Source organism: Anabrus simplex, chromosome 1 (genome assembly GCF_040414725.1).
Source record: "Anabrus simplex isolate iqAnaSimp1 chromosome 1, ASM4041472v1, whole genome shotgun sequence".
Taxonomy (NCBI): domain Eukaryota; kingdom Metazoa; phylum Arthropoda; class Insecta; order Orthoptera; family Tettigoniidae; genus Anabrus; species Anabrus simplex.
This window is the reverse complement of record NC_090265.1, coordinates 1,707,276,135-1,707,302,705: the sequence shown is the minus strand read 5'-3', so window position 1 is coordinate 1,707,302,705 and position 26,571 is coordinate 1,707,276,135. Positions and strand designations below refer to the sequence as shown.

Genomic DNA, 26,571 nt, shown 5'->3' with positions numbered 1-26,571 from the left:
TATTCTTATCTCACTTGAATTGAAAATTCGCCCTCCTGTTTTTCATTGATGCAAACTTGTCAGTCACCCGTTGATTGAAGTCCGCGATTTCCATCAGCAGATCTCTTTCTATAGAAAGCACCGCCAAGGCCGACAATCTTTCCTGGGTCATAGAGTTCCTTAAGGAAGTTTTTATTTTATTCAAAGTAGAAAAACATCTTTCTGCTTCGACAGACGTCATAGGGATTGTAAAATTAAACTTCAGCAGTTTCAAGCACTCAGTTCAGTGAACGTCCTCTCCAGGTTGTTGGTTATTATAAACTCTGCTAAACTAACAGGACCCGACAATGATCTGAATTCTTGTGCTAAATAGGGGCTGTCTGGCCGAGGCGGTAAAGGCGTGCTCGGTTCGCCCGGAAGGACGTGGGTTCGAATCCCCGTCAGGAAGTAGTAAACTTTAAGAAACGAGATTTCCACTTCCGGACGTGCATATGGCCCTGAGGTTCACTCAGTCTACACCAAAAATGAGTACCAGGTTAATTTCTAGGGGCAAAGGTGGCCAGGCGTAGAGCTAACCACTCTACCCCATCATGTGCCGAGGTTAACAATGGTGGAAGCCTTTACCTTCCACTCCTACAAGGACTTTCATGGCCTGTACGTAGGTGACTTTGCTTTGCTTTCTTGTGCTAAATAGATGGACGATAGTTCATGGCGTAGTTTCAGTTTGTCCAAAACCGTATACACTATTTGTTGAAACTAAACTACACAAACACCGGCAGCTTTGTGACGAACTCTTACTCACAATTTAGAATCCCTCAGTTTTAATAATAACGCACAGAAAAATTATCTAGAACCAAAATACTCAATCACCTGAAAACACACCAAGGCCTGCACGTGATAAATGTAAACATAACGTCTACATAAACACCAACAACTCCATGTCGCAATAGTCCAGCCGTTTACCAACATGTGACAATGTTGGCACAAAGCTCGTTTTACGGTTGGCAAATGCATAACATGAAGTTATGCTGATGAGAAAACGTTTCCTCCGAAAGTATATCCTCAAAACAAATTTTGGGATTTAATAAAAGGTTATGATTGCCCATGAATTACCAATGTTGGTAACATTGTGAATGGTGCGGTGCAGCTTACCCTTACCCTAGTGGCGTGGAAAAGAAATTACCGTTGCGAGTGGAGAGAAAGCAGGGATGAAGTCATCTCTGCAGAGTGGTGCAATCTAACGGGGACATTTGGAGTTGTTTTTCGATAGGGGACTTGCTGGTCTCATGCAACTCCCTAGGACCGATACTGGCGGGCTTGCTACCTGATGCTATACATCGTATACAGGCTTAGGCTCGACCCTGCTGAAACTAAATAGCGGCGCGCTGTGCGCTAGGGAGTTTGGCGTAGGAAAGTCAACCCCCTGAGTTTGATTTAAAGACGGCGGAGTTTAATGGTTCGTTACGAAGTATTAGTACATCGAACGATAAAAGGTGCTTGGTTTTAACACATTTTAGAGTACATGTTAGGTTTATTAAACTGCAAAATAGGAAGAAAAGACGACAAATCAAGCGTAAAATTATTGGGAGTTGTGCAAACCTGCAACAATACCACGCACCGCCCCTGGTATTGACAGGGCTGTTTTGCCATAACAAATACCGCATACACAAATCGAAAGGTACTCCGATGTATGGAATATGCAGGAAAAGAAATCAAGTGTTAAGTAAAGAGTACAGTAATGTGATTTATTCAAAACAGAAATTTGAACATATCTGAGAAGAAAATTCAACAAAATTTTACCAATATTTTACCAATATTCTTAAACAATCCCGCAAGTTTCTACCGCTCATCGTTGCACGATGTTTACTTTTGGTAAGCTTAAGAACCGAAAAGAAACGCTCACAAATGTACGTTGAGCCGAACATTGACAGAACTTTAAATGCATTTTTATACAAAAGGGGGCATTCTTCTCGCGAAAAGCCGCTGTAAAATTCTTCTAAACTTCATGACATTAGAAAGTGGTCTTAAAGACGAACATTGCACTGTAGTTCAAGCAACTCTAATTGAAAAATAGCTGTGGAGCACTCTCTGCACTAAGAGAAAATGGTCTAACAAATACATCTAACACCGCTTGGAGTTCTGATAATTCTGGAAATCTCTTTTCAAACTCTTCTTGTAATTGGCGATTTACCTGCAAGGACTCATTAAGTCGACATCTTATTTCACTGTTTCAAGCAATGGAAAATTTCCTGTGTCCCTTGCACGCAACTGGTTTTCCCACAAAATCAATTTTCTTTTGAACGCTTGAATGTTTTCCATCAAATCGCAGATATTGTGCTTTTTGCCCTGAAGCGAAGTGTTCAAAGTACCGGTATTCAGATGGGCAGTAAAGTCACTTAAAAAGGCCAAGTCCACCACCCACTTAGGATCACGCAAAAGAACTTCGGGCCGCCCTTTCGTGTCATAAAAGGTATCTATTGGATTCCGCAAGCAAAAAACTCGATGAAGCATCTTCGCCTTGCTCAGCCATCTTACTTCTGCATGGTACAGGATATCCGGATACTCCGCTTCGATGTCATCCAAGAACTCTTGGATTTTTTCTATTTGCTTTACGTCGCACCGACACAGATAGGTCTTATGGTGACGATGGGACAAGAAAGCCCCAGGAATGGGAAGGAAGCGGCCGTGGCCTTAATTAAGGTATTAAGGTACAGCCCCAGCATTTGCTTGGTGTGAAGATGGGAAACCATCTTCAGGGTTGCCAACAGTGGGGTCCGAACCCACTATCTCCTGATTGCGAGCTCACAGCTGCGCGCCCCTAACTGCACGGCCAACTCGCCCGGTACTCTTTGAATTGACGGTGTGCGAGTCCATGGGAGCGAAGAAAATTTACCATTCGCACAACTGTTCCCATTACGTCTTTAAGCTTGGCGACTTTTGCACAGATTGTCTCCTGGTGTATCAAGCACTGGATCGCCGCCATTAGGGTACTACCGCTCTCAGCCATGTTTAATTTTACATAGCTGAGGAACCCCGTGCGTAGACCACGTAAAGCAGGAGCTCCATCCGTCGTTATACTCGTCAACCGCTCCCATTTTAATCCCATTGACTCAAAAACACCCTCCTCAGCTGGGAAAATATCGAAACAAGTAGTGTGTCTTTGAGAGCTACCAAGTCTAAGAAATCCTCGGTGACCCGAATATCGTTATCCACCCCTCGAATGAAAATAACGAGCTGAGCTGTGTCCGCAATGTCGGTTAATTCCTCGAGGGCGATGGAAAAGGATACAAAATTTGCTGCCTTCTCCATTAATTTCTGTTCCATATCAACGGCCATATCCTCTATTCTGCGAGCCACAGTTTGAGGAGAAAGAGAGATTTTGTCAAATTCCACAACTAGCTCCATAGGACAAATACATGCCGCCGCGTCCATTAGGCACTCCTTGATTACATTCGTGGCAATTCGCGGCGAACATTTGTAGCTTGTTCGTAAAATGAGTCCACTAACCTCACTCTTTTCAATCTCTTGTCAGACAAAAGTACGGTAGTGTTCTTCAGATAATTATTTCTTCATTCCCGTTTGTAAACAAACTTTTAAAAATTAAAACAATAATACTTACAGAACAATGCTGCTTGAAATTTTCTTTCAATTCTTCCAACTTCGATTGGCGACTGGCATCTGTTCAAATCACCATAATCATCCCTGTGGTTGGCGCTGTAGTGCCGTTCCAAATTGTGCTTATTTTAAACACATTAAATCTCGGTGGCGCACTAAAAATTTGGCATGCCCTTTGTAAGCTGTACAGAAAAATGAAATTTCCCATTCTACTTTAAAGGCTGCTGCTTTTTTTTTTTTTTTTTTTTGTATGATGTTCAGTCATGGCAACTGCGAAACTGATTTAGTTACACGCTGTCATTGGACTAGACTACAGTGACTCTATAAATATAGACCGCTCGCTTAGCCAGCCAAGCTCCTCCCACCACTATCGGAACTACCTTCCCCAAAAGCGCTAGCGCTCGGGGAGCGCTGTTTGGATGGCCCTGCTGTACTGTGTAAGTGTAGATCTAATACTTCTTCTAGCAGAAATGGGCTGCAGTTCAGTCCAAATACTCGACAGTGACGAAATGCCTTTAATTCTCTTCTCTCTAAATCCTTCCACCATAAGAAGCGTAACCAATCATGGTCAGTTTCTTGGACAGATATCTGAAGAAAAGCCTTTCTAATATCCGAGATCACCCCTATCCTATTCTTCCGAAACATCAAAAGAAGCATGGGGATTGGTAGTAGTAAATTAGGTCCTTTCTTGAGGCACTCATTCAATGGAGGACCCTTCGACTTGCAGGAACCATCAAAAACCGGCCTCACCTTAGTGGCAGAGTTGTCTTTGATGTCCTCATTTATCCACTCCTGAAACACCTTTCCGCATTCCTCAAACTTTCCTTCTTTGATCAGCCTGTTCGAAACAGAGATCAATCTCTTTTCCGCTATCTCCTTGTTGTTCCGTAGATACTGACGGCTCTCCAGCCAAGGTAACGCAACTTTATATCGGCCACCGCCATTAATTTTTACTGTATGTTGAAAGTAGTTATGTGCGGCTTCTTCCATTTCTTCTCTCGATTTGTTTTCCACCGGATCAGATATGCCTATGGTATCCAAGTTACATAAGTCAGCTATCGAGGCAGATTGAATGAACAGTGAGGTTGTATATAGAGCTAGAGTGTCACTCTCCCCTTCCTTCAGTCTGCCTGTCACAGTCCAGCCAAGCACAGTCCTAACGGCTACCAATCCTGATTCAAGCTTATGCATTTCTTCCATCAAAATACTTCTAGGAACATCAGCTCCTAGAAAAACTTCCACATCAGCCAGTTCAGTTCCCACATCTGGAAGCCATATCTTTCTCTCCCTCATCTCTTTCATCCGGGGCCCAAACTTCAGCTTTGGAATTTTCCCACAAATTACTTTCTGGCCAATTAACTGCAACGTTGTACTATATGAACCATCACAGCTGCTCACTTCTACATTGTACAAATGGTGGTCTTCTTCACAAGTCTCAGCGCCTCCAAACAACTTATGAATCATCATCTCCGTTTTCAAAGGTTTGTAACTCATTTCCTCAGCTGTCTTCTTCAAGATATAGGGTCTCTGGGATCCACTGTCTATCAATGCTCGGACCTTCTTCTGTTTCCCCTTATGAGTCAGACTGATACACAATGTTTGAAGAAACACCTCTTTTGTGGCACTCGGAATGTTTATGGAGATACTGCTCTGGTTTTCCCCACCTTCCCGAGTTTTAGGTTCAGGTTTCTCTTCAGCCCTTTGCACATTCAGTTTATGGCGCATAACAACAACATGAGGGTTAGTGCACAAGGGGCATCGAATGTGTGCCTTGCAATTCTTGGCTCTGTACCCTACAGACATGCAAAACAATAGTTTTCTTTGGATAGCTTGTTACGCTTTTCTTCCAAGCTCATTTGTTGAACAAGGTGACATAACTTACTCTCATGTGGTTTGCTGCAAAACACACACTTTCGCTTCTTGCCATCAAATTTCACAGAGAACAATGAACTTTCAGTTGGTAGCGATGTGTCTTCAGAAATTCTCCCTCTTCCCTTCTCTTATTTTTTTTCCTATCAGCTAAACCAAAACCTGTCTGCGCAAAGTTAATCCTTTCTTCTCCCTCCACTTCACGTTTGAGGAAATTAAGTAGAGTCTCTAGTTTATCTTTATGTGGACATAAAATCTTCATTCGCTGATGACTGATTTCTCAGCCATACCCTTAAAACATCTTCAGGTAAGCACGATTCTACGAGGGGGAACAACACTGACTTACATTTATCCCAGGTTACACCTATGGATTCTAAAGCTCTTAACTTGCTCTCTAGTGTATCATACAAAGCGGCTATCCCTCATTTATCTTTCTTATGGGACACATTCTGGATGACTAATCCAATAAGCTCCCTAACGTAAAACTCAGTCAAAAGATCTTCACGTACAAACCGTTCCTTCATACACTCTATGACCTTTGGATAGTTTTTGGCAATGGCAGGGAAACTATTTACCAGATCTCGGGCTCCACTGTCAGGTTGGATGCACTGAATAAGATACTGAAATTTATTTTCAGATTCTATATCACAATCGCCATGGATTCTTTTAAGCATGCTCCAGAATCCGAGCCCATCTTTTATTTCCGAACCCCCCCCCCCCCTTAACTTGGCTAGTTTCAACTTAGGTAGTTTTAAATTCTTTTTAGCTGTAGATGAAATATCCGATTTGTGATCTCTAACTATGCCTACATTTTCAGTACATAAATTAGTCATCTTTAACTTAACTTCGTCCAAATTGTCTCTTTGTTTCAATTGCCTCGTACTCACGGTTATAAACATCGTCCTCTTGTTCCAATGTTATTCCTAATATTTTTTCATCTAGCGAGGAAAGGTCAGCACTTAAACTCTCCAGTTTCATCAGCATCTTCTGTGCCGATTCCTGATCAACTACTTCACTGGTTAAACTCTGAATCAGTTCGTTATACACCTTTGTAAACGACGCCCAAATTGGTTTACGTTGTTTAACTAAATTTTCCATGGTCGTGTGCCGGTATTTTTCACTGACAAAAGAAATCTTACGTACCATATTTGTATCACAACTTTTTTACTTTATGCGTTATCACGCCGGGGTCACTATATTGTTTTGTTAAGGCACTAATTCACCGAACTCGTATTAACCACAAAGATAGGACATACTATTTATTGCACGACACAAACAAACACACACATGGCCACAGCCATAACACATCACTCTTTCGTCTTCACTGTCCCATCAGGCACCACACACCACCGAGTCCAAGTAAAACATTGATATCCTGCCAGTGTCTAGTGATGGGCAGTCTGAGATGAGGTCTCGAGATTTCTCGAGACTTGCGCAGGCACTATTTCTCGCGAGAAATTTCGAGATCTCGAGAGCGTTGTCCCCGCATTGTGCGGCGAGCAGCGTGTCGTAGGCCTACAGGTAGTCGGAGCTGAATGTTGTTTGTGCCGAGTATGCGAATAGCCAACCACGGGCCTTCTCCATTTCGTAAATACATGTCAACAAGCGACTAGGGCGTTCATTTCTACCAAGGTCTATTTTGACGCAGTATAACGTCATTATAAAGGATACGCATTCTGGCACTGTATTCACTGGTAGGTACACGAATGAGTGGTTTAAGTACAAGAACTGTCGGCTACTGTAGGTACACGTACCTAGATACTAGAGGCGTGCATTGTTCGAACTCGAGACGAGGCAAGATGCGCCTTGCTGCATATGCAACCACCATTCCGCATGAGTAGAATGTGTAATCTAAAATGCTTCAGTTTGCTCCAGTTCTTTCGACAGGTAGGTGTACATCGTTATCAGACCCCACATTCAATAACATATGACCACTGCTTGTGTTTACCAACATTTTTGGTGACGAAGGAAATAATTCCTTACAATGTTATAGAGTGTTCACGTCATAATTAGGCACTTCGATATATGACGGTGCAATGTGAAATTGTGTCTAGTTGTACGCGACAACATGAAGACTATGTACGAAACGCAACGTAAGTCGTGGATGTCGGTTATTTTGAAGAGATGTCACATAGCATAGCCTGCTGTGTTGCTTGTTCAAAAGAAGTAAAATTCGTCGGCAGAAATACTTCTGGGATGATCCGGCACTTACAAACGCATTATATAAATGAAGAGGAATCGTCACAGAACACCTCCGGCCCGGTCTAAATCACAAGAAGCTACCTTGCCGACAACGATTGTGAGGCATCCAGATAGGTTTACATTCTAATAACAATCATTAACAAATGATACGGGTTATTCAGCTAAGAAGTCCACCTGAAATAACTCGAGAACAGTTTAAGATGCTGGCATTCTGCCTTCACTTTCGTTAATGGTATTAAGAAGCTCATAGTTCAACATGCATGCAGTGCTTATGTAGGCTTTTGACAAAATTTATCGTCACACACGTTTCCATATGAGAACTGGTGATGATAACAATCAATCTTACACTCTTAGTTACTGGGACGTCGTACAGCTCGGAGCACAGGAGAATCGGTCTCGAGAGCGTTGCCCATCACCCCTGCTGAAAGAATTGGAGCAAAGTCGGGCATTTTAGATTACACGTTCCACTCATGTGTAATGGGGGTTGCATATGTAGCAAAATACATCTTCCCCGTATCAAGTTCGAATAATGCACGCCTCTAGTATTCAAGTAGGTGTACATCCTATCTACAGTTATTCAGCTAAGATGTCCACCCCAAATACGTCGTGAACAGTTTAAGATACTGACATTCTGTTTTCACTTTCGTTAATGGTATTAAGGGGTTCATAGTTGAACATGCAGTACTTTTCCAGGCTTTTGACAAAATGTATTGGCTCACACGTTTTCATATGAGAACGTTATTTCACACAATTACTGCCAGTGATATATTATCAAGTTTACAGTCTTAGTTACTGGTATGTCGCACAGCTTGCACTACAGGAGGATCGGTCTCGAGACTCTCGCGAGAATCTCGAGATCTGCGACGTCAGTCTCGAGAGTCTTGAGCGAGAGCGTTGCCCATCACTACCAGGGTCCACCATTTTTGAGACCAAGAGCAAATAAACTTAACCAAATTTTCATAACTACCACCTTGAATAATCAAGAACTTGGATAAAACTTATGATTAGAAATTAAACAAACTTTTTGCTCATGGGAATAAATAGAATGGACAAATCAGGTTAATATAAACTCTCATTTTCTTTCTCCACTCATTTGACTGAGAACAGTCATAGTGATTACAGTACTGACAAATCAAGCTGCAAAATAGAAACTGGATAGCAGTTAGTGATAAGACGTGCTGCAAAACAATGGAGTCATTGCTTTGCGCATTCACTCTTGATACCGAATAGAAGCGAGCACTTAGGCACTGATGGAAACAATAGTTTTATCAGACTCGGATAACATGAAACCTCAGTTGATCAAGACTTTATTATAATGATGTACATTAATCATCAGCCATGAGGTAGAGATAATAATTAATCTCAAAGTGGGAGCCCCTGCTGAGCAGTGTAATTGACAGTCAAGCAAAGCGTCACATTTTCACTTTTAAACATGAGTAACGGTAATACTATTTCAATTTCATTTTAATTTAAATTCCTGGCAAATGTGCAGATAAATGATAAGTAGGACATGTTTGGTAAATCCCAGATAGACAGTAACCTTACTCGTGTTGGATGAACGCAGCCACAGCAATGGGAATTTGGAGTCAATTGGTTGAAGAGGGATGAACTCACCAATGTGAAGAATCCAATTGGCCTGTCACACTATCAAATGACACAGCAGACCTTATTCATGAACACTACATTGTGAGGCAGAGTGTGCTGCGTAGTAACAAGTTCCCAACAAAGGTGGATCGTAAACCGTTAAAGATACCAAAATTCTGTTTTCACTTTCAGTAATTTTACCAAGCGGCTCATAATTTAATTTTCATTTTCCTGGGTGTCAATATAAGTCTTCTAAAAACCAAGAGCCGTGAAAATTATGTCCTTTTCAATCGTTATCCAACGAATGCCAATCCGACACAATAAATGGACATAAATAAAGTCACTGATTTTTCAATGGGCATTATGCTAATAATAATAATAATAATAATAATAATAATAATAATGCATTCACTAAACAAGAGAAAAACATCATTTATTTTTCACTCCATAACAAAGTTCAAATACAAAGGTAGAAAAAGCAAAACTCTATAAAATTCACTCTCTTTTCAAAACATATCAATGGTAAAAATATAAATCTGACCATAACTATACTCCTTACTTATGCAATTCATTTCTTTACTTATTTACCTCACATTTTCCTCTTTACACAGGGATGTTAATAACTAGTCAAATATTCAACATTACTGTTTTGTCTTTAAATCTGCCAATAAATTAATAATTAAAAGCAAGTATGATCTTGGAAAACAACAAAGAAAACAGGCTGATACCACTGTTTAGGTAGAAACCCATGCACCAAAGTTACCTGATAATGACAAAAAAAAACATTAAAAGCAATACATAAATTTTTACACATCACCTTGAACTCTACAAGGGCCATCAAAATTTGTTCCATCTTTGTAAACATAATACCAACACAAATACCAGGGTATGACATAAAATTAATAAACCTTATCATAGACACATTTTCTTTTATATTACATATAAAAAACATAATTATTAAGCTGCTTGAAGTATCTTCCCGTAAATACAGTAGAATGAATATTTGAGTATCTTATGACAATCATTAAGAATTTCAGTGTACAATGTTACTGTAAAGGTGCTAGAAATTTCTTCAAAATACTACCTTGATACAAATGCAGAGTTTGCATATTAAAATTAACTAATTGTATTGAAAAACAATATAGACTATACGCAAAATAGCATGACGAGGCAGTGACAAGAGCATTGGAATTTTTCTCAGAACAATATGACAAGGTGGTAGCAAAGCATTCATATAAGTGCCACTTTATCTACCACACTAGTATCAATGCAGGGGAGCAGCTTGGAGCTTTTACCAATTGTTAATTTTGTGAATGTAAGCTACTGGAATACAAACCTACAGATATGAACAATGTCTGTATTTTCCGGGCTTGTAGGCCGTGGTCCAGGAGCACATGATGGTCCCGACGTTTCACCGAAAATTGCATTCGGCTTTTTCAAGGGTTCCGAATAACTTCAGTGGCTATGAAGCCTTCAGTGAAATACATATACCATCATAAAAGCTCTTGGACCATAGCCCGGAAAGTACAGACATTGTTCCTAATGCCAGCCATGAAAGCTTGAACTACTATATCTAGGGAAATGAATTCCATTTTTAGAATCTTGCATGCATTGACTGGGATTTGAATGGTAGTAATCCTGGTGAGAAGTTCAATCAATCAATCAATCAATCAATCAATCAATCAATCAATCAATCAATCAATCAATCAATCAATCAAATCATCCTCTGAAAACTGTAAAATCAGTTTGTGAGACGTAAAGCCAATATGATTATTAATCAAATCATCGCTGATCTGCATTTAGGGCTATCGGTCAGGTGGCAGATTCCTTATCATTTGTTTACCTAGTCTTTTCTTCAATGAACTTGGAAATTTATCGAACATTTCCCTTGATAAATTATTCCATTCTCTAATTAGTCTTCCTATAAACAAAATTTTGCCTCAATTTGGAACAATGCTACTGAGTTATGATGCCTGCCAGTATACAGGTATCCTACCTTGCCTTCTGTAATAACACATTTGCTCCTACTTATTTCAATGCAACTTATGGTGGCTGAAGATCAATATCTCATCAATACTAGAACAGCACAGCCATACTTTGTCAGTCTAACAAATAAGATGTTCTGTTTCAATTACAGTATTTACTTGCATACAAGACCTCTCCCTATTTTTTTGAAGAAAAATATTTCTAACACAATGCCAGTGAAAAAGTGTTTTAGAATATGAAAATGCTTTCCTTACACCTGATGAAACGTAACACTGGAATGTAACAGAAACTACCTTTTCCAAGCCCATAAGCCACATTCCCAAGAATGGCTCAAACCTCTCCACTGCAGTTTTTTGTAAATACAAGGCAATTACAGATTCGTAGTTCAGCAGTGCAAATTTGTTAAGTGACCACCAATGAAATCTTTGCACCATCATAGATGTACAAGCTTTACAGCAATTTTTAAATTTTGGATGTTCTGAAATTTGCTGATGGAAGTGGTGTGTACGCGCTACAAGTAGTAAATTCGCTGTTCACTTAAATATGATTATCTACGGGTGAAATCAAAAGGGAAAATTACTGATGAATCAATTGTAACAAGTAAATACAGTTTATTTACTTCATAAGGAATAATAACTTAAAAATGTAAAATAATTCCAACTCCAGACACTAATCTTTACATCAAATCACCGTATGTCACACCGTTACCCCAGATCAGAAGTACAGTAGATTTGTTACATGAAATGTTGATATGTTTTACTTTAGCATTTTTTTAAACTATTACAATAAATAACGGCAGCTAGCTCTAATTCAATTGTTCAGTGTATAACGGTGTTACATAGACAAACCCAGTGTTCAGCGCCAATTTAGCTTATGGCCCCAATGACCAATCTTGTAAAAGGTTATTAGGAACTTTAACCAATCAGCAGGTATCCCCACAATTTTATCGTTTTCACGCGATCACTTTCATTTTATCACATCTGCGTGCACTTGTTTAGATATAAATTCATGAGAACAGTGCACTGTTTCATGCGTTTCAGGATTATTTCCTATTGTGAGCTTTTATTTATTTTTTAAGACCCTCCCCAAATTTTGGTTATAAAAATTGAAAAATAAAAGGAGGTATTATATCAAGTAAACACCATAAGTGCAATAAGAAGTATGACAGAACAGTTTATTATAAATACTTATCAATTACACAACCTAAAAATGCAGCTACTCAAATCAACACAGTCCAAACTATCTACCACCAAAAGGTACAATATCACAAGATTTCTTCCTGCAAAATATTTTCAATAAACAATATAACCATGAGAACAACAGAAGCATCTTTAAGGGCATTTATCCCATTTGGTCTAACATCTTTAAGTTGTATTAAGAAGCAAATTGCATTTAATTTAAACATATTCATTTACATGTATTTTCAGTCTTGTCAAACATACTCACTAAATTAAATCCTCCAGCCTATAATGAGAGCATATGAAACAGGGTCACATGTTGAACCTATTTTATTACAAAAAGAAGAGGCAAAGGTGTTTATGATGTTCAGCTGCGTCCTGCAGTCAACAGAACAGTTCAAATCCCACACTTTAAAGAGATTTTGAAACTAGAAATATGCCTGTTTTGAGCATTAGGCAATAATTAAAACTAATGTAACTGGCCAAATAGTAAGTTCAAAGAAAAGTGCTCTTGAGCAAATTGAAATGATCATGAAATTGAAAATAAGATGCAGTGCTACGATCATCACCATCATCATCCTCCCTCATGAGCCACTGAATCCACACTATGTTAGACCCCTATAACAAACGGGAGCACTATTTGACTTACTGTAAAATACATTTTTGGTATTTTCCAGATGGTTTTACTTCTCGTGTGATCTATGAAATGTTCCATGTACTCCACAAGCTAGATACGTAAAATATCATTAACAAACAAGGATATATTCGCTTATAACAGTCTTAAAATAACAGGTTACCAGTGTTCAGTACTTGTAGAATCCTTCACCAGTCTTCCTTCCGAGCTTCCCTTCAGCAACAAGTTTGTTGAGGAGTGGAGATGGCCTGAACAGAGGCTCGTTAGGGTATTTCTTATACCAACCTAAAAAAAAGAAAAAAACACTTGTAAGTAACATGTTATATGATGATTTCCAAAATCCATGATTAGAATGTTAATAAATAGAAAATACTATTTTCAGTAAAATATCAGGTTGGTGCATAACTCGATAGTTTTTGTTTAGCATGTTCGTACTCTGGTTGCTATGGGTTTATTTATAGGCTATCATTTTTTTAAGTGCAATTGTTGTGCTTCAGATTACATATCAAACATTTCTTTTTTGCAGCCTGCAAAGTTGCTGTCGACATCAGAAAATGGAAGTGTCAAATGGAGAAAGTGGTATATTACCGATAAATTGTTTTCTATTACAAGTAATAAATTTCATCTTGATCCGTGGTGGAGTTATTAGATATAACAAAATTCCAACTTGTACATTTGGGAAGTTCCAACTTTCCACCACTTTGAAATCTTACGATTTCAATCAATCAATCAATCAATCAATCAATCAATCAATCAATCAATCAATCAATCAATCAATCAATCAATCAATCAATCAATCAATCAATACTGATCTGCATTTAGGACAGTCACCCAAGTGGCAGATTCCCTATCTGTTGTTTTCCTAGCCTTTTCTTAACACATGGGTGACGGGCCCCGAGAAATCTCGTAGTACGCTCGCCAGCGGTAGGTGACGGGCCCCAAGAATTCTCGGTTTTATTCACGACATTGTTTTCGGTCTTCCTGTGACATCTCTTGACCATATCTTGAACTATTTGGGACGTTCACATTAAGTAGAATAAATCGTAGATGTATATCTGCCACTTCTCTTTCATTCACGGCCTCTTTTATTCCTTGATTTAGTTTCGAAACGTCGACTTTCTTTCTGCCGGTTCAGTCAATATACGGTGTTAGCTGACGACGATATTTTAGAAGAATTATATGCCGATGATCGTTCAAATGGAAATAGTCTAATGAATTAGTGGAAACTGAATGTGAGAGTGATAGTGGATATTTTACCTAGTGTACTTATTTATTCAAGTGATTCTGACGACGATGATAACGATGTAAACATTAATGATGTGTTAGGAATTGACGCTGAAGATGGTTTTGTAAAGGCAGATCCACTACTACTAGGGGCATTGGAGAGTACCCACACCAACTTTAAAGATAAAATATTGACTGGTTTAATATTTTTGTACATTTTTATAATCAAGTGCACTCTAATATGTTTAGTAGAAAAATGTCCGGTCCACAAGGTATGTGACAAGCTCAAGCATCCGGTCAGCAATGTGTTAAATTATTTCAAAGAAAATGGAAATTTATTGAACATCTCCCTTGGTAAGTTATTCCAATCCCTAATTCCCCTTCCTATAAAAAAATATTTGCCCCAATTTGTCCTCTTGAATTCAACTTTATCTTCATATTGTGATCTTTCCTACTTTCAAAGACACCACTCAAACTTATTTGTCTACTAACGTCTTCCACGCCATCTCTTCACTGACAGCTCGGAACATACCACTTATAATACCAATATAGTTGGTATTATAAATTTACTCATTCACGACAAATATTTCGGTTTCTCTATGGGAATCAACATCTGTACATACCACTTAGTCGAGCAGCTCATCTTCTAGAAAGAAGTCTTTCCAGCCCAAACGTTGCAACATTTTTGTAATGCTACTCATTTGTTGGAAATCACCCCAGAACAAATCAAGCTGCTTTTCTTTGGATTTTTTCCAATTCTCGAATCAAGTAATCCTGGTGAGGGTCCCATACACTGGAACCATACTCTAATTTGGGTCTTACCACATTTTCTTAGATTACAACAACATTAATTTAACAACAATAATAATTAAATAAATTAATGTTATTGTGATCTAAGAAAATCGTGGAAAGGTGGAACTTCCCAAATGTACAAGCTGGAATTTGTTATATATATTCTTCTCTTGAGGGCAATAGAGGGGTGAACGCAGCAAAGACAGCTGGAAACATGTGTGCCATGTCATCAGAGAGAGCACAGCAAGAAAATGGTCTTATTTCATGAAGGGTCGCTTTGACACGAGTGACACTCCACATTCAGAAAAACTTTGGGGTTTGATGAAGACCATTTACACACCTTAACTCACAATAATCCACGTCAATGTACCCAAGAATCGGCAAAGGTGATGAGCTGTGACTATTCAACCATGTGCGACATTTGAATTCAACGAGCAAGGTTCAGAAATTGGGTGTATGAGTACTGCATGTTCTTAGCCAAAACCACAAAAATCAGCAGGTGGCCATATGTGAACCTTTGCTTGCTCGTCATAGATGGGCTCGTGAATAACACTGACCATTCATATCCAAGATTGGTGATGAGAAATTATGTATTTATGCTAACTTACGAAAAAGAAAGGAATGCTGAGCCAAGAGAGAGAGAGAGAGAGAGAGAGAGAGAGAGAGAGAGAGAGAGAGAGAAACTCCCCATACAAAGGCCAATGTGCATCCATAAAAGATAATGTTGAGCATCTAGTGGGACAAAGAGGGTGTGCTATACTAGGAATTGCTTCCCCAAGGTATTTTTCACGTGGCCCCGCACAGATCCTGTTATACGAAGTGAATTCATCAATAGTCTGCTCTTAGTTTCCAGAACAAAAAGGTCCCGCTTATGCTCAATTGCTGTCTTAGCAGCATCCCCTTTAGTATAAGAACAATAGTGAACTGGACAATCCATCTTGGCTTCATTATATTCCTTATCACCACCTTACTTTGGCCAGAGAAAACAGACTCACCCTGGGGAAAAATGGAAATTGCAACACCATAAATGTGTATGTCTACAATGTCCTAAGAGTGCATGGTGGATGGGTGGAAGGCAGTGATGCACTGATAATACGTTCTGCAACCTCTCTGCCCACATGTGGACACAGGTCAGTACAGGGTGTATCCACATCAACCTGCAATACATTAGTGAATGCAGTGTGATATGGAGTCCATAAAGCCTTGGATCATGCCCTGTGGAACTGCAACTTATGCTTGCTGCACTGTGAAGGTCAGTTTGTCTACAGGAGTTTACCAATTATATTCCAAACATGTTCAATAATTCTTAGGTCTGGGGCCTTAGCGGGCTTCTGTTAAAGCATGTTCTTAGAGAGCTTCCCTCAATATGCTGCATGGTTGCCATCAGAAGTACAACCCTGTCCGGCAGTCACTGTGTCTTCAACTATCAATGGCAATTTCACATGAAAGCCAATAGCTCCCTAGACTGTAATGTCTGGGGTTGGCTCATATACCTCTGGACAATAAGATCTGCAGCCCCTCTCCCCAGAACAATGTCGGACATGATTTTGATGACAGTTGCGGCCAAGACAGAAGAACGATTCATCACTGAAGATGACACTATGCCATTCATGTGCCTAGCATGACCATTCTAAACATCACGGCCCCACACATCAATTCTGTGGGTTCAGAGGATCACCAGATGCAGGAACACAGAATCGTACGCCAACTGTACGCAAACAAATTACAAATTGCTTGTTGTGCAATGTGTGGTGTCACAGTAGCTTGAATATCCACAGTTGTGGCTCAGGGGTCTGTCTGAGACATCCGAACAATGCAGTGATCCTACTGCAATGTTGTCCACAGATTGGTTCTGTCTCGCATCTCTGTACATTTGACCATTGCTACCATACACAAGGTACCATAGATGTATTTTGGCCAAGACATGCAGTAACAGCCCGCACAGATAACCTACTCTCACGCACCAATTACACCGGCCTGCAAAGATTTTTCGGCAAAAGTAGTTGTATGTGATATACGTTACATTTAGTGTTCTTAAGTAAAAAAAAATACCAGTTGTTTCGTATCACGTACAGATTTGTCACAAGCCTGTCTCATGTTTATGCTAATGGAGCTTTATTGTTTTAAATGAGGTTTGGATGGCTTGTATGGAATGAGAAAATATTGTATGTGCTCTGTTTTGGAGGGGAGTAGGTAATCATACAGGAACACCAGAAGAACAATTAGAACAGTTGCAGTTCACGCATGTGCAATGTCAGACAAGGTCAAAACACCAAGATCATGTTTCTCTGTAGCCTGAGAGGAGAATTTGAGAATGTGTGTCATGCCTTTTCCTACAAGTTACAACATGCACTTGAAGTCGATTGAGTGAATAAGTGAGTTACTTTGTGTTAAAATGGCAAGTGGCAGTGATGTTCAGAGGCAAAAATGTGTGAATAATCCCAACTCTTTCCGTTATATATGTGGCCAGCATACAATTAAAGACCAGAAGCAAAATATTACGCCATTTATAAAAAGTCTGTACTTGCCATATTTTAACATTAAGGTAGGTGATCAGGACAAGAATTTCGCACCCCATATTGTGTGTAAAATGTGAGTAGAAAACCTGCGGCAATGGTAGAATGGGCTGTTGCCATCAATGCCATTCGAAATCCCAACAGCTTGGCAGGAACAAAGAAATAATTTTGATGAATGTTATTTTTGTGTATGTAAAGTGTCCGGGTTAAAAAAAAAAAAAAAAAAAAAAGCACATTGTGTATCCCTGCCTTCCGTCTGCCATAACCCTTGCACCACATGGACGCGATATTCCTGTCCTAAAACAACCAATACAGTTATCAGAGAGTGTGTCTTCGTCATCTTCAAGTCCAGAGGATGGTGATGATGATACCTTTGTACCGAATGTCGACGATAAAACTCCACGTCTTTATAATCAGTGTGACTTAAATGATTTGGTGCATGACCTAGTACTCACTAAAGAAAACAGTGAACTTTTAGAATCAAGATTAAAAGAGATAAATTTTTTACTTCCTGGGACAAATTCGGGAAGAAGAATTCCGGCAGATTTTTGTTCATGAAGACTAACTTGTGTTTTGCTGCAATAACCCTGGCTTGATTCGTCATCTTGGAACTATTTACCAAGCAAAGGACTGGCGTCTATTTACTGATACCAGTAAAAGAAGTCTGAAAGGTGTTCTTCTGCACAATGGAAATAAACTTGCTTTAGTGCCAGTCGTCCATTCAACATCTTCGTGAAAACTATCACACCTTATCTATGGTGTTGCAGAAACTGAACTACAATGAACACAGATGGTTACTGTGCTGTGATTTAAAAGTGTGTGGTATCATGTTAGGGCAGCAAGGAGGATATACAAAGTTCCCGTGTTTTCTGTATGAGTGGGACTTTCGGGATAGGGATCGTCACTAGTTAGCGCCTGAGTCGCCCAAGAGGAAACAGTTCGTGTCTGGAGGAAAAAACATTGTAAATCGTCCATTAATTGATCCTCAAAGTGTGTTATTGCCCCCTTTACATATTAAATTGGGAATTATGAAGCAGTACGTGAAGAGTTTGGATGGAGGCAGTCCCTGCTTTCGGTACATCTGTCAGAAATTTCCAGGACTGTCGGATACCAAAATTAAGGAAGGTGTTTTTGACGGCCCCCAAATTTGGAAGCATATGAAGGATCCAACATTCAGTACGACGATGAACAAAACAAAGCTCCAGGCATGGGAACCACTCAAGGATGTTGTAGCAAATTCCTGGGTATTGTTAAAGATGTCAACTACCAACAGACTGTGGAAACCATGCTGTACAACTTCCAAAAATTGGGATGCCGCATGAGCTTAAAATTACATTTCCTGCACAGTCATCTGGATTATTTTCCTGCAAATTTAGGAGCATTCAGCGAGGAATATGGCAAGTGGTTCCATCAGGATCTAAAAGAAATGGAACGAAAGTATCAGCGGCGATGGGACGTCTCCATGATGTCAGATTACTGTTGGTGTCTTGTGCGAGATAACACTACTGAGGAACACAAACGCAAATCAACACAGCGTTCATTCACATCAAAGTGCAACAAACAATAGTGTTCTTGTAGTGAGATTCATACATTCTAGCAATGAACATGTTACTTTTTAGTATATTTGTTGGCAATTCAATCTTGTCCCATTGAAAATACATATATTCTCTATTATGGTGTTTTCCATCCAAATTACAACAATATGTCAAATTTGGATTTCAAATAGCAAAAAAACTGTTTTACATATTTGAAATCAGCACACCTAAATTAGGGTAAATCACCTCTTGAACCTTTCGCCGGAGAGAAATATTTTTTTCTTTTTCGCAGGCTGGTGTTATCCAGGCCCTCTTGGTCGGTGACAAAATTCAAACATCCTGCTCATACCCATCGGCAAGACATAGTTCGCAAGCATATGTTTCATGTCATTACACCTCATGCAGTACAAGTCAACAAGCTCTACTGTGTTTTGCATACAGGAGGTGGTTCGTCCATGACCATCCAAAAGATGAGCAGGGCTTATAAGCTAACCCACTGGGCTGAAACCAATATTGTTTACACATCTAGCTAGCAATATATTCCATATCTCCAATATTAAAATGAATGATTCATTCCTTTGTCAAGATGCAATATCCATTTTCTGTAGTGTATATGCAGGGGTGACTATTGTTTTAAGGGGAAGTATGAGATAAACATCCCCTCTAAGCTCTGATTATAAGAAGAAAAGGAAGGTTACAGAATAACATCAGAACATACATAGATAACTTCCAGCTCAAATTCCTGTTATATTTTCATGTTTAACCTTATCTCCCTTCCTCTTTCCCAGCCTACTGTTGATGTAAATCACTCTACTTTATTGGTTTCCTTTCCATTATATCAATATGAGTTACAGCCTGGTAAATACAAGTAAAGCTCTGGACCACTGGCGCTGTGAGCGTCAACTCCGCCCGCATGTGAGAAAGAGCGCTACAACTTCAGAGAGAGACAACAGTACTAACCATGCACACACTAGGGCAGTTCAGTGTTGTCACGACTCCTGATTCTTAACACAAGAGCACACAGCAGACGAGCCACAATGCTCGCCTTGTGGAACTTTCCTCCGTGATAGCTTGTTGTTTAAAGTAATAAACTTCATGGTTGGGTTCCGTGTTGAGTTAAGACTTAACTTAAAATGAATACTAGATTTATTGCTCCACCTTCTCAATACTTAAAATCATTTAACGTTTATCAAAACATTACTAGTTTCGATCCGTTTTTTGGACCATCATCAGCCTAGCCAAAATTACAAGCAAAAGACATAATCTAAAATGATATGGATGAACAAGAGGATAGATGGTGATGGAATGACATACAAGTAAAACCTTATACATAAATTACACTGAATATAACCTCTACTCAACATAACTGAGAGCTGTTACATACATTTGGATCAATATTTTAATGCCAACTACAATCTTAACAAAATTACTGAGAAACCCAACATTTTATTCAATCTTTTTATTTTCTATTATAAGAAAAACAAATCAGCTGTTCATAAACCTTTCTTTAAATCAATTAAGGGTCCTCTTCCCCACAAATACCATTAACTTCCCTCTCTCCTAACCTGCCCTGAACCATTTCCCCTTCCTTCCCTCCCATCTCCTTCCACACTTACGTCATCCTTCCCCTCCGTATCCCTCTCTCCTCTCTTGCTGATCCACGCTGTGTGACGCTCACTCAGCCTGTTGCATTCCTTCCAGCAGCTTGTTCCAAAAAAAGGCGCAAGGTGAGTACTCGTTACTTCAACCTTCTCCCTCCCTTTCTACTTTTCTATTAGATTTTTCGAGTTAAATTCTAATTTTGTTCTTCAGGTTCTTTGGGTTCCGACTGAATTGAGACTTCCTTTAACACTAGAACGGCCAGAGCGGTCATTTTGACCGTTAGCGAATTTCATGGTATTTCCACGCTCGTAATTTTTTACGCACGAGGTTGTTCTTTTGTGACTTTTAATATTTTAGGGTTATGTACATTCACGCCAAAAATTACATCCGTAGATAATAAGGGAACGCCGATATTGTCCCTTATACCTAGGAAGGCCATAAGCGGTCATTTTGACCGCTTCACTTCCTTGATACGGAAAGCTCTATTCTGCTCACTGATTGCTTCCTGTGATATATTTACAAGTGGCGCTATAGGGGCGTATGATGTAACTAAATAGTATGCCTCTAGCAGTGGTTGCGAGTGGACGAGTTAGTGCCTGTCCCTTGTGTCGTATAGTGCGTAATAATGGCTCGGCGGCAAAAACTTACTCCTGTTCAATTATTAGCAGAACTTGAAAAGCTAGGAGAAGACGAATCAGGTGACGAAGATACATTATCAGATATAGACGCAATGAGTGACGATGAGGATTTTATAACTCAACAGTGTGATAATATGTCGGACAGTGATGGTGATTCACCTGATGAAAATATGCACACAGTGGACTTCGCACCTACGATAGACGCAGTTACTCCTTCAACCACCCGTGATCAATCTTGCAGCAGAGGACGATCTCTTAGCAGCAGGCAACCTGTTCGAAGAGGAAGGGAACGAGGTGGGAGAGGTCATGAACTGGTAAAGTCTTCTTCATTTGCACCAGGGGATCAGTTATGTGGTAATGATGGAACAACTATTTGGACTGTTGTCGACAGTAGTGGGAACCCCCCTGGAAGGATGGCTGCTCAGAATGTACTGAAATAGGCAGCAGGGCCTACTTCTCACGCTAAGCGTAACGTAGAGACTAACAGCAAGGTTAGTGCCTGGCGTTTATTCATTGACGCATCCATGTTGAAGCATATAAAGATGTGTACAGAGACCGAAGCTCGTAGACAGACAACGGATAATAATTGGTCTATTTCTTTGGAAGAATTAGATGCTTTTATTGCTTTGTTATACGCCCGTGGAGCTTATAAACTTACTAGTCTAGCTGTAGATCATATGTGGTCTTCTTTATGGGGTCCCCCTGTTTTCACTAACACTATGGCAAGAAACAGGTTCAAAGAAATTCTAAGGTATTTGCGCTTTGATCTCCGTAAAACTAGATCCACTCGTTTGCAGACAGATAAATTTGCTTTGGCTTCGGCTATTTGGAATAGATTTATTGAGAATTGTTATGCGTGCTATAAACCAGGAGCGAATGTCACAGCTGATGAACAACTCTTCCCCAGCAAAGCTCGGTGCAGGTTCACGCAGTATATGGCCAACAAGCCAGATAAATTTGGCATAAAATTCTGGCTACTGGTAGACGTTGATTCTAAGTATGTGTGCAATGGGTTTCCTTATCTTGGGAAAGACGAAATGCGACCCGCCAATGAGTCACTGCCTGAAAATGTTGTCATGAAACTTATGGACCCATACCTCATGAAAGGACGTAACGTGACCACTGATAACTTCTTTACATCGGTAAAGTTGGCTGAGAGACTGAAAGAGAAGAAAACTAGTATTGTTGGAACAATCAATCGAGTGAGGAAGGAAATCCCGGTGTCAATCAAAGCACTACGTATGAATCTGTACGAGACTGTCGTACTTCAGAAGGAAGATCACACCACTCTCACAGTATATCAAGGAAAAGTGAACAAGAATGTGCTTCCGCTAAGCACTCTACATCCAAGTGTTCAAGTCAGTGAAGATAACAAGAAGCTCCCTAGTACTACTGAATTTTATAACGAAACTAAGTATGGTGTGGATGTAGTTGATCAAATGGCGCGTAAATACTCCACTAGAGCTGGATGCCGAAGGTGGCCTGTACATGTATTTTACAACGTACTTGATCTAGCAGCAATAAATTCATGGATAGTCTACAAGGAAGTTACGGGACAGAGAATCTCTCGACATGATTATATTCTTGAAGTAATACAAGAACTAAGATCTGATTTTGTGAAGACAAGATCCCGGTTGATTGAACTCCCTACACTTCAGCCTGAGCCTCAGATTCAGGTTCAATATGCCAGTCGAAAGCGACGACAATGTCAAGTGAACTCCAATTGTAAACAGAACAAAACCTCTGACACATGTTCTTCGTGCAACAAAGTAGTCTGTGGAAAATGTTCGTGTAAGGTAATAACTTGCATGAATTGCTTGTCAAGTGCCTAAATAGGATTGTAAACAAATAGAGACCGTTATTTTTATCATAATTTTTCACAAAGGCATTCAATAGCAAGTCCGCCGAAATATTTCATTGTTACCTATCAGAAGTGAGATAATATGAACAATTATTAATATTTAACAATGGATTGACCTGTATACAATACATCCTAATGGTTAACTATGTTGTTTTAAAATAAATAATTGAACATTCGCATGTTTCTCAGATCCTGGATCCTAGGTATATGTCAGTAAGCGGCAGCGGTCAAAATGACCGCCTGCGGCCTTTATAGGTATGAGGAATGTTCGGCCGTTCTAGTGTTAAACACAGCAATTGTTCATACTACATAGAACAAGTCCAGCTTTCTCAATTCGTCAAGTTTATATTGGTCATATTGGACAATTCCCTCTGCGCCATAGTGGAACTCGCTCTCAGAACTTTCTAGAAACTTAAGATTTCACTCGAATTTAAGTGTGCAACACAAGTTCAACCATCAACCTAAGACTTTGGCATCAAGAAATTTTAAGCGACATCACAATGATTTTATTCATCTGTTAATTTTAACATGTTTTGGTTATATTTAGTGTAATTTATGTATAAGGTTTTACTTGTATGTCATTCCATCACCATCCATCCTCTTGTTCATCCATATCATTTTAGATTGTGTCTTTTGCTTGTAATTTTGGCTAGGCTGATGATGGTCCAAAAAACGGATCGAAACTAGTACCTGACACTATCTTATTGTAATGTTTTGATAAATGTTAAATGATTTTAAGTATTGAGAAGGTGGAGCAATAAATCTTGTATTCATTTTAAGTTAATAGCTTGTTGTAGAATGCGCAAAGCAAAATATCGGGCAGCACTGAAGGAAAATAACCTCACCCATCATGGAAAAAAATAACAATGGATCTTGTAACGTGTACGGCTGAGGACCAAGGGGAGGCCACCACTTTTACAGGTCTTCGGTTCAAGTTGCTGGGCTGTAACTTTACACTTAATGATCCACCTAGGGTTGCTGATAGTTAATGTATTTTAATACCAGATACTTAAACTGATCAGTTATCGAAAGACAAGATACCATATTTACCCGACGTAGGCAACCACTTGTTACTATTTTCTTATATAAAAAATATATCCCCCTGCTTAGAATTGGTATCGTTAACATGGCCAGTAAAGTAGATGACACCCTTTATCAACACATTAAGAGAAAGTTCTGAAAAATAACACCAGAAATCGCCATAATTAAGGTTTTGCCATGATATTCCATAGATTCAAGCCCAGTTTTATCAACACTTGTTATATATTATATACTAAAAAGTTGTCGAGATTAAAATTCTTGGGTTTCTTCAAACTTTTCCTCAGAAATGTTTGATCCCTCGGAAGAGTTACAAACGGTGTGAGCCTAGAAGGTAGTGGTAGAACCAAGTGGTTACTGACAGTGATCCAATGCGATTTTGTTAGAATACAGGTGTAAAACATGGTGCATGAAACCATAAAACGGTTGTCTTAATATTTGAATCGCATTACCCAGCTAAGAATGGAAAACAGTCTTAAGGACCTCTACCATTCTTTCCAGGCTGTTCAGGATCGTTTCTGATTTTCCAGTGGTTGGCTTACAATCAGGTAAATACAGTAACTTTTAGTGGGACAGATCTAAATTTACCATCAAGGATAAACTTGTTTGTATCCAAGCCAACATAATCAGCAAGCTCCAGTGGTCCCATGGGGTAGCCAGCTCCAAGTTTCATAGCAGTATCAATATCTTTGGCAGATGCATCACCTATAACATGAGATGAAAGTAACAATGTAATTTATAACTATTAAATAAATAAATAAATAAAGATTTATATATAAAATAAAACGAGTTGTCCAGCCCACTTAAGACTGATCACCAGGACCTGAAAAAATATTACAAATGAAATATAAACATACACACACAGTCAATACACTATACATCAATTAGAAAACATTTCCAATAATTAAAAAATTTACAATAAGCACTTGCATGCACAAGTCCTTTAGTCATGCACGAGGACATCAAGATTGTCCTTGTGCTTTTGTTATTTCTGTTACTCCATCTTCCGATACTGAACTGTTATTGTATTCATCTTATTACCTGTTACAATCTTGTATTTCCCTAGCATATATCCCGCTGCACAGGGTCCGCCGTCTTGCTATGCCTTCTCCCTTCTACTCGATCCTGTAAGTCATGTCTTCTGTGATGAAGTCCATCCACCGTATCATTGGTCTTCTGCATGAATGACAACCTCCAGGGTCAAACTTAAGGGCTACTTTAGCCACAGAACTGCTGTCTTGACGCATGATTTTGCCATATTATCAGCACCTTGCTTCTCTCACTTTTTCTACAATCGGGGCCACGCTTAGCCTTCGCCGCACCTCTTCATTTGTCACATGGTCATAGCGTGCTAGGCCCAGGGTCCATCGGAGCATATTCATACCCAGGGTGTGGATGATTTGGCCCTGTTCCCTCATCAAAGTACAACATTCTGATACACAGGACGCAGTACTGTCTTATATACTTCCACCCTGAGACACCGAAACCAGTACTGAATAAAAATGTTGTGATAATATTAACAACATATTATGTATTGAAAAAAGATGGATCAATCAAATTTTCCTCTATTGTATGTTATCTCCTTTCAATACGGACCAGAGATGAAGTTTTTAGTGTTGAACTATGTTGTCCGGTCAAAAGTAAATGCAACAAGGCTCAAGTCGAGGCAAGTTGCCACCGTTCTCTGTAACATGCACATGTCTATGGACACCATCATCAGCCAAAACAGGTCGTATGAACAAAGATATACAAGTATGTAGTACATACTTACGTGACATTAATAGGATGAAGTAAAAATACAATGCTTACAAGAATATTAACAAGTTATGTGCTTACTGGGCAAAGTATAAAATGAAAGTGAAGATATTAACAAGTGTTTAAAAACTTGATCACTTTGGAATGGTTAAAAAGTCTCAAGCTTAGCGCTGCTAAACATTGGGTGAAAATAAAACATGGACATCCAAAAACAGACGTAGTATGAAGTCCTTCCACAGAATTTCGTTAATAATGTAACATAAGCAAGTTGATGGTGGCTTGTAATGTCAACTCATAAAAAGAAGCCATCAATTATGAGGTACTCAAAGAAGTGGATCATGTTGCAAAGAGAAAGTAGATATATGGCCAGAAAGTTCTCGATCAAATGCGGAACCTCGATGTACGTGTACATTTGCACGATTCCTTTTTTCTTTGTGCTTGTTTGAGCATCTAGTAATGAAAAATGTTTCACGCCAAATAGCACTTGAGATTTTAAAATTGTTTATATGTTATCCCATGTTTTGTGAATAAAAAATTCTGATGGTCTACTAAATAAGAAGTTT

At 39.2% G+C, this 26,571-nt stretch overlaps 1 protein-coding gene across 1 annotated transcript in view; it reads right to left on the bottom strand.

Moving 5' to 3' along the window:
- Window positions 1-9,661: 9,661 nt before the first annotated feature.
- Window positions 9,662-26,571, bottom strand: part of LOC136858701 (hydroxyacyl-coenzyme A dehydrogenase, mitochondrial) — a 78,531-nt gene continuing 61,621 nt past the window's right edge. Inside the window, exons 6-7 of the mRNA XM_067138439.2 lie at window positions 24,842-24,958; window positions 9,662-13,332 (exon numbers count right to left, since the gene is read on the bottom strand). Coding sequence (XP_066994540.1) covers window positions 13,217-13,332; window positions 24,842-24,958 — 233 coding nt within the window. The 3' untranslated portion in view covers window positions 9,662-13,216. The remainder of the gene's footprint in view (window positions 13,333-24,841; window positions 24,959-26,571) is intronic.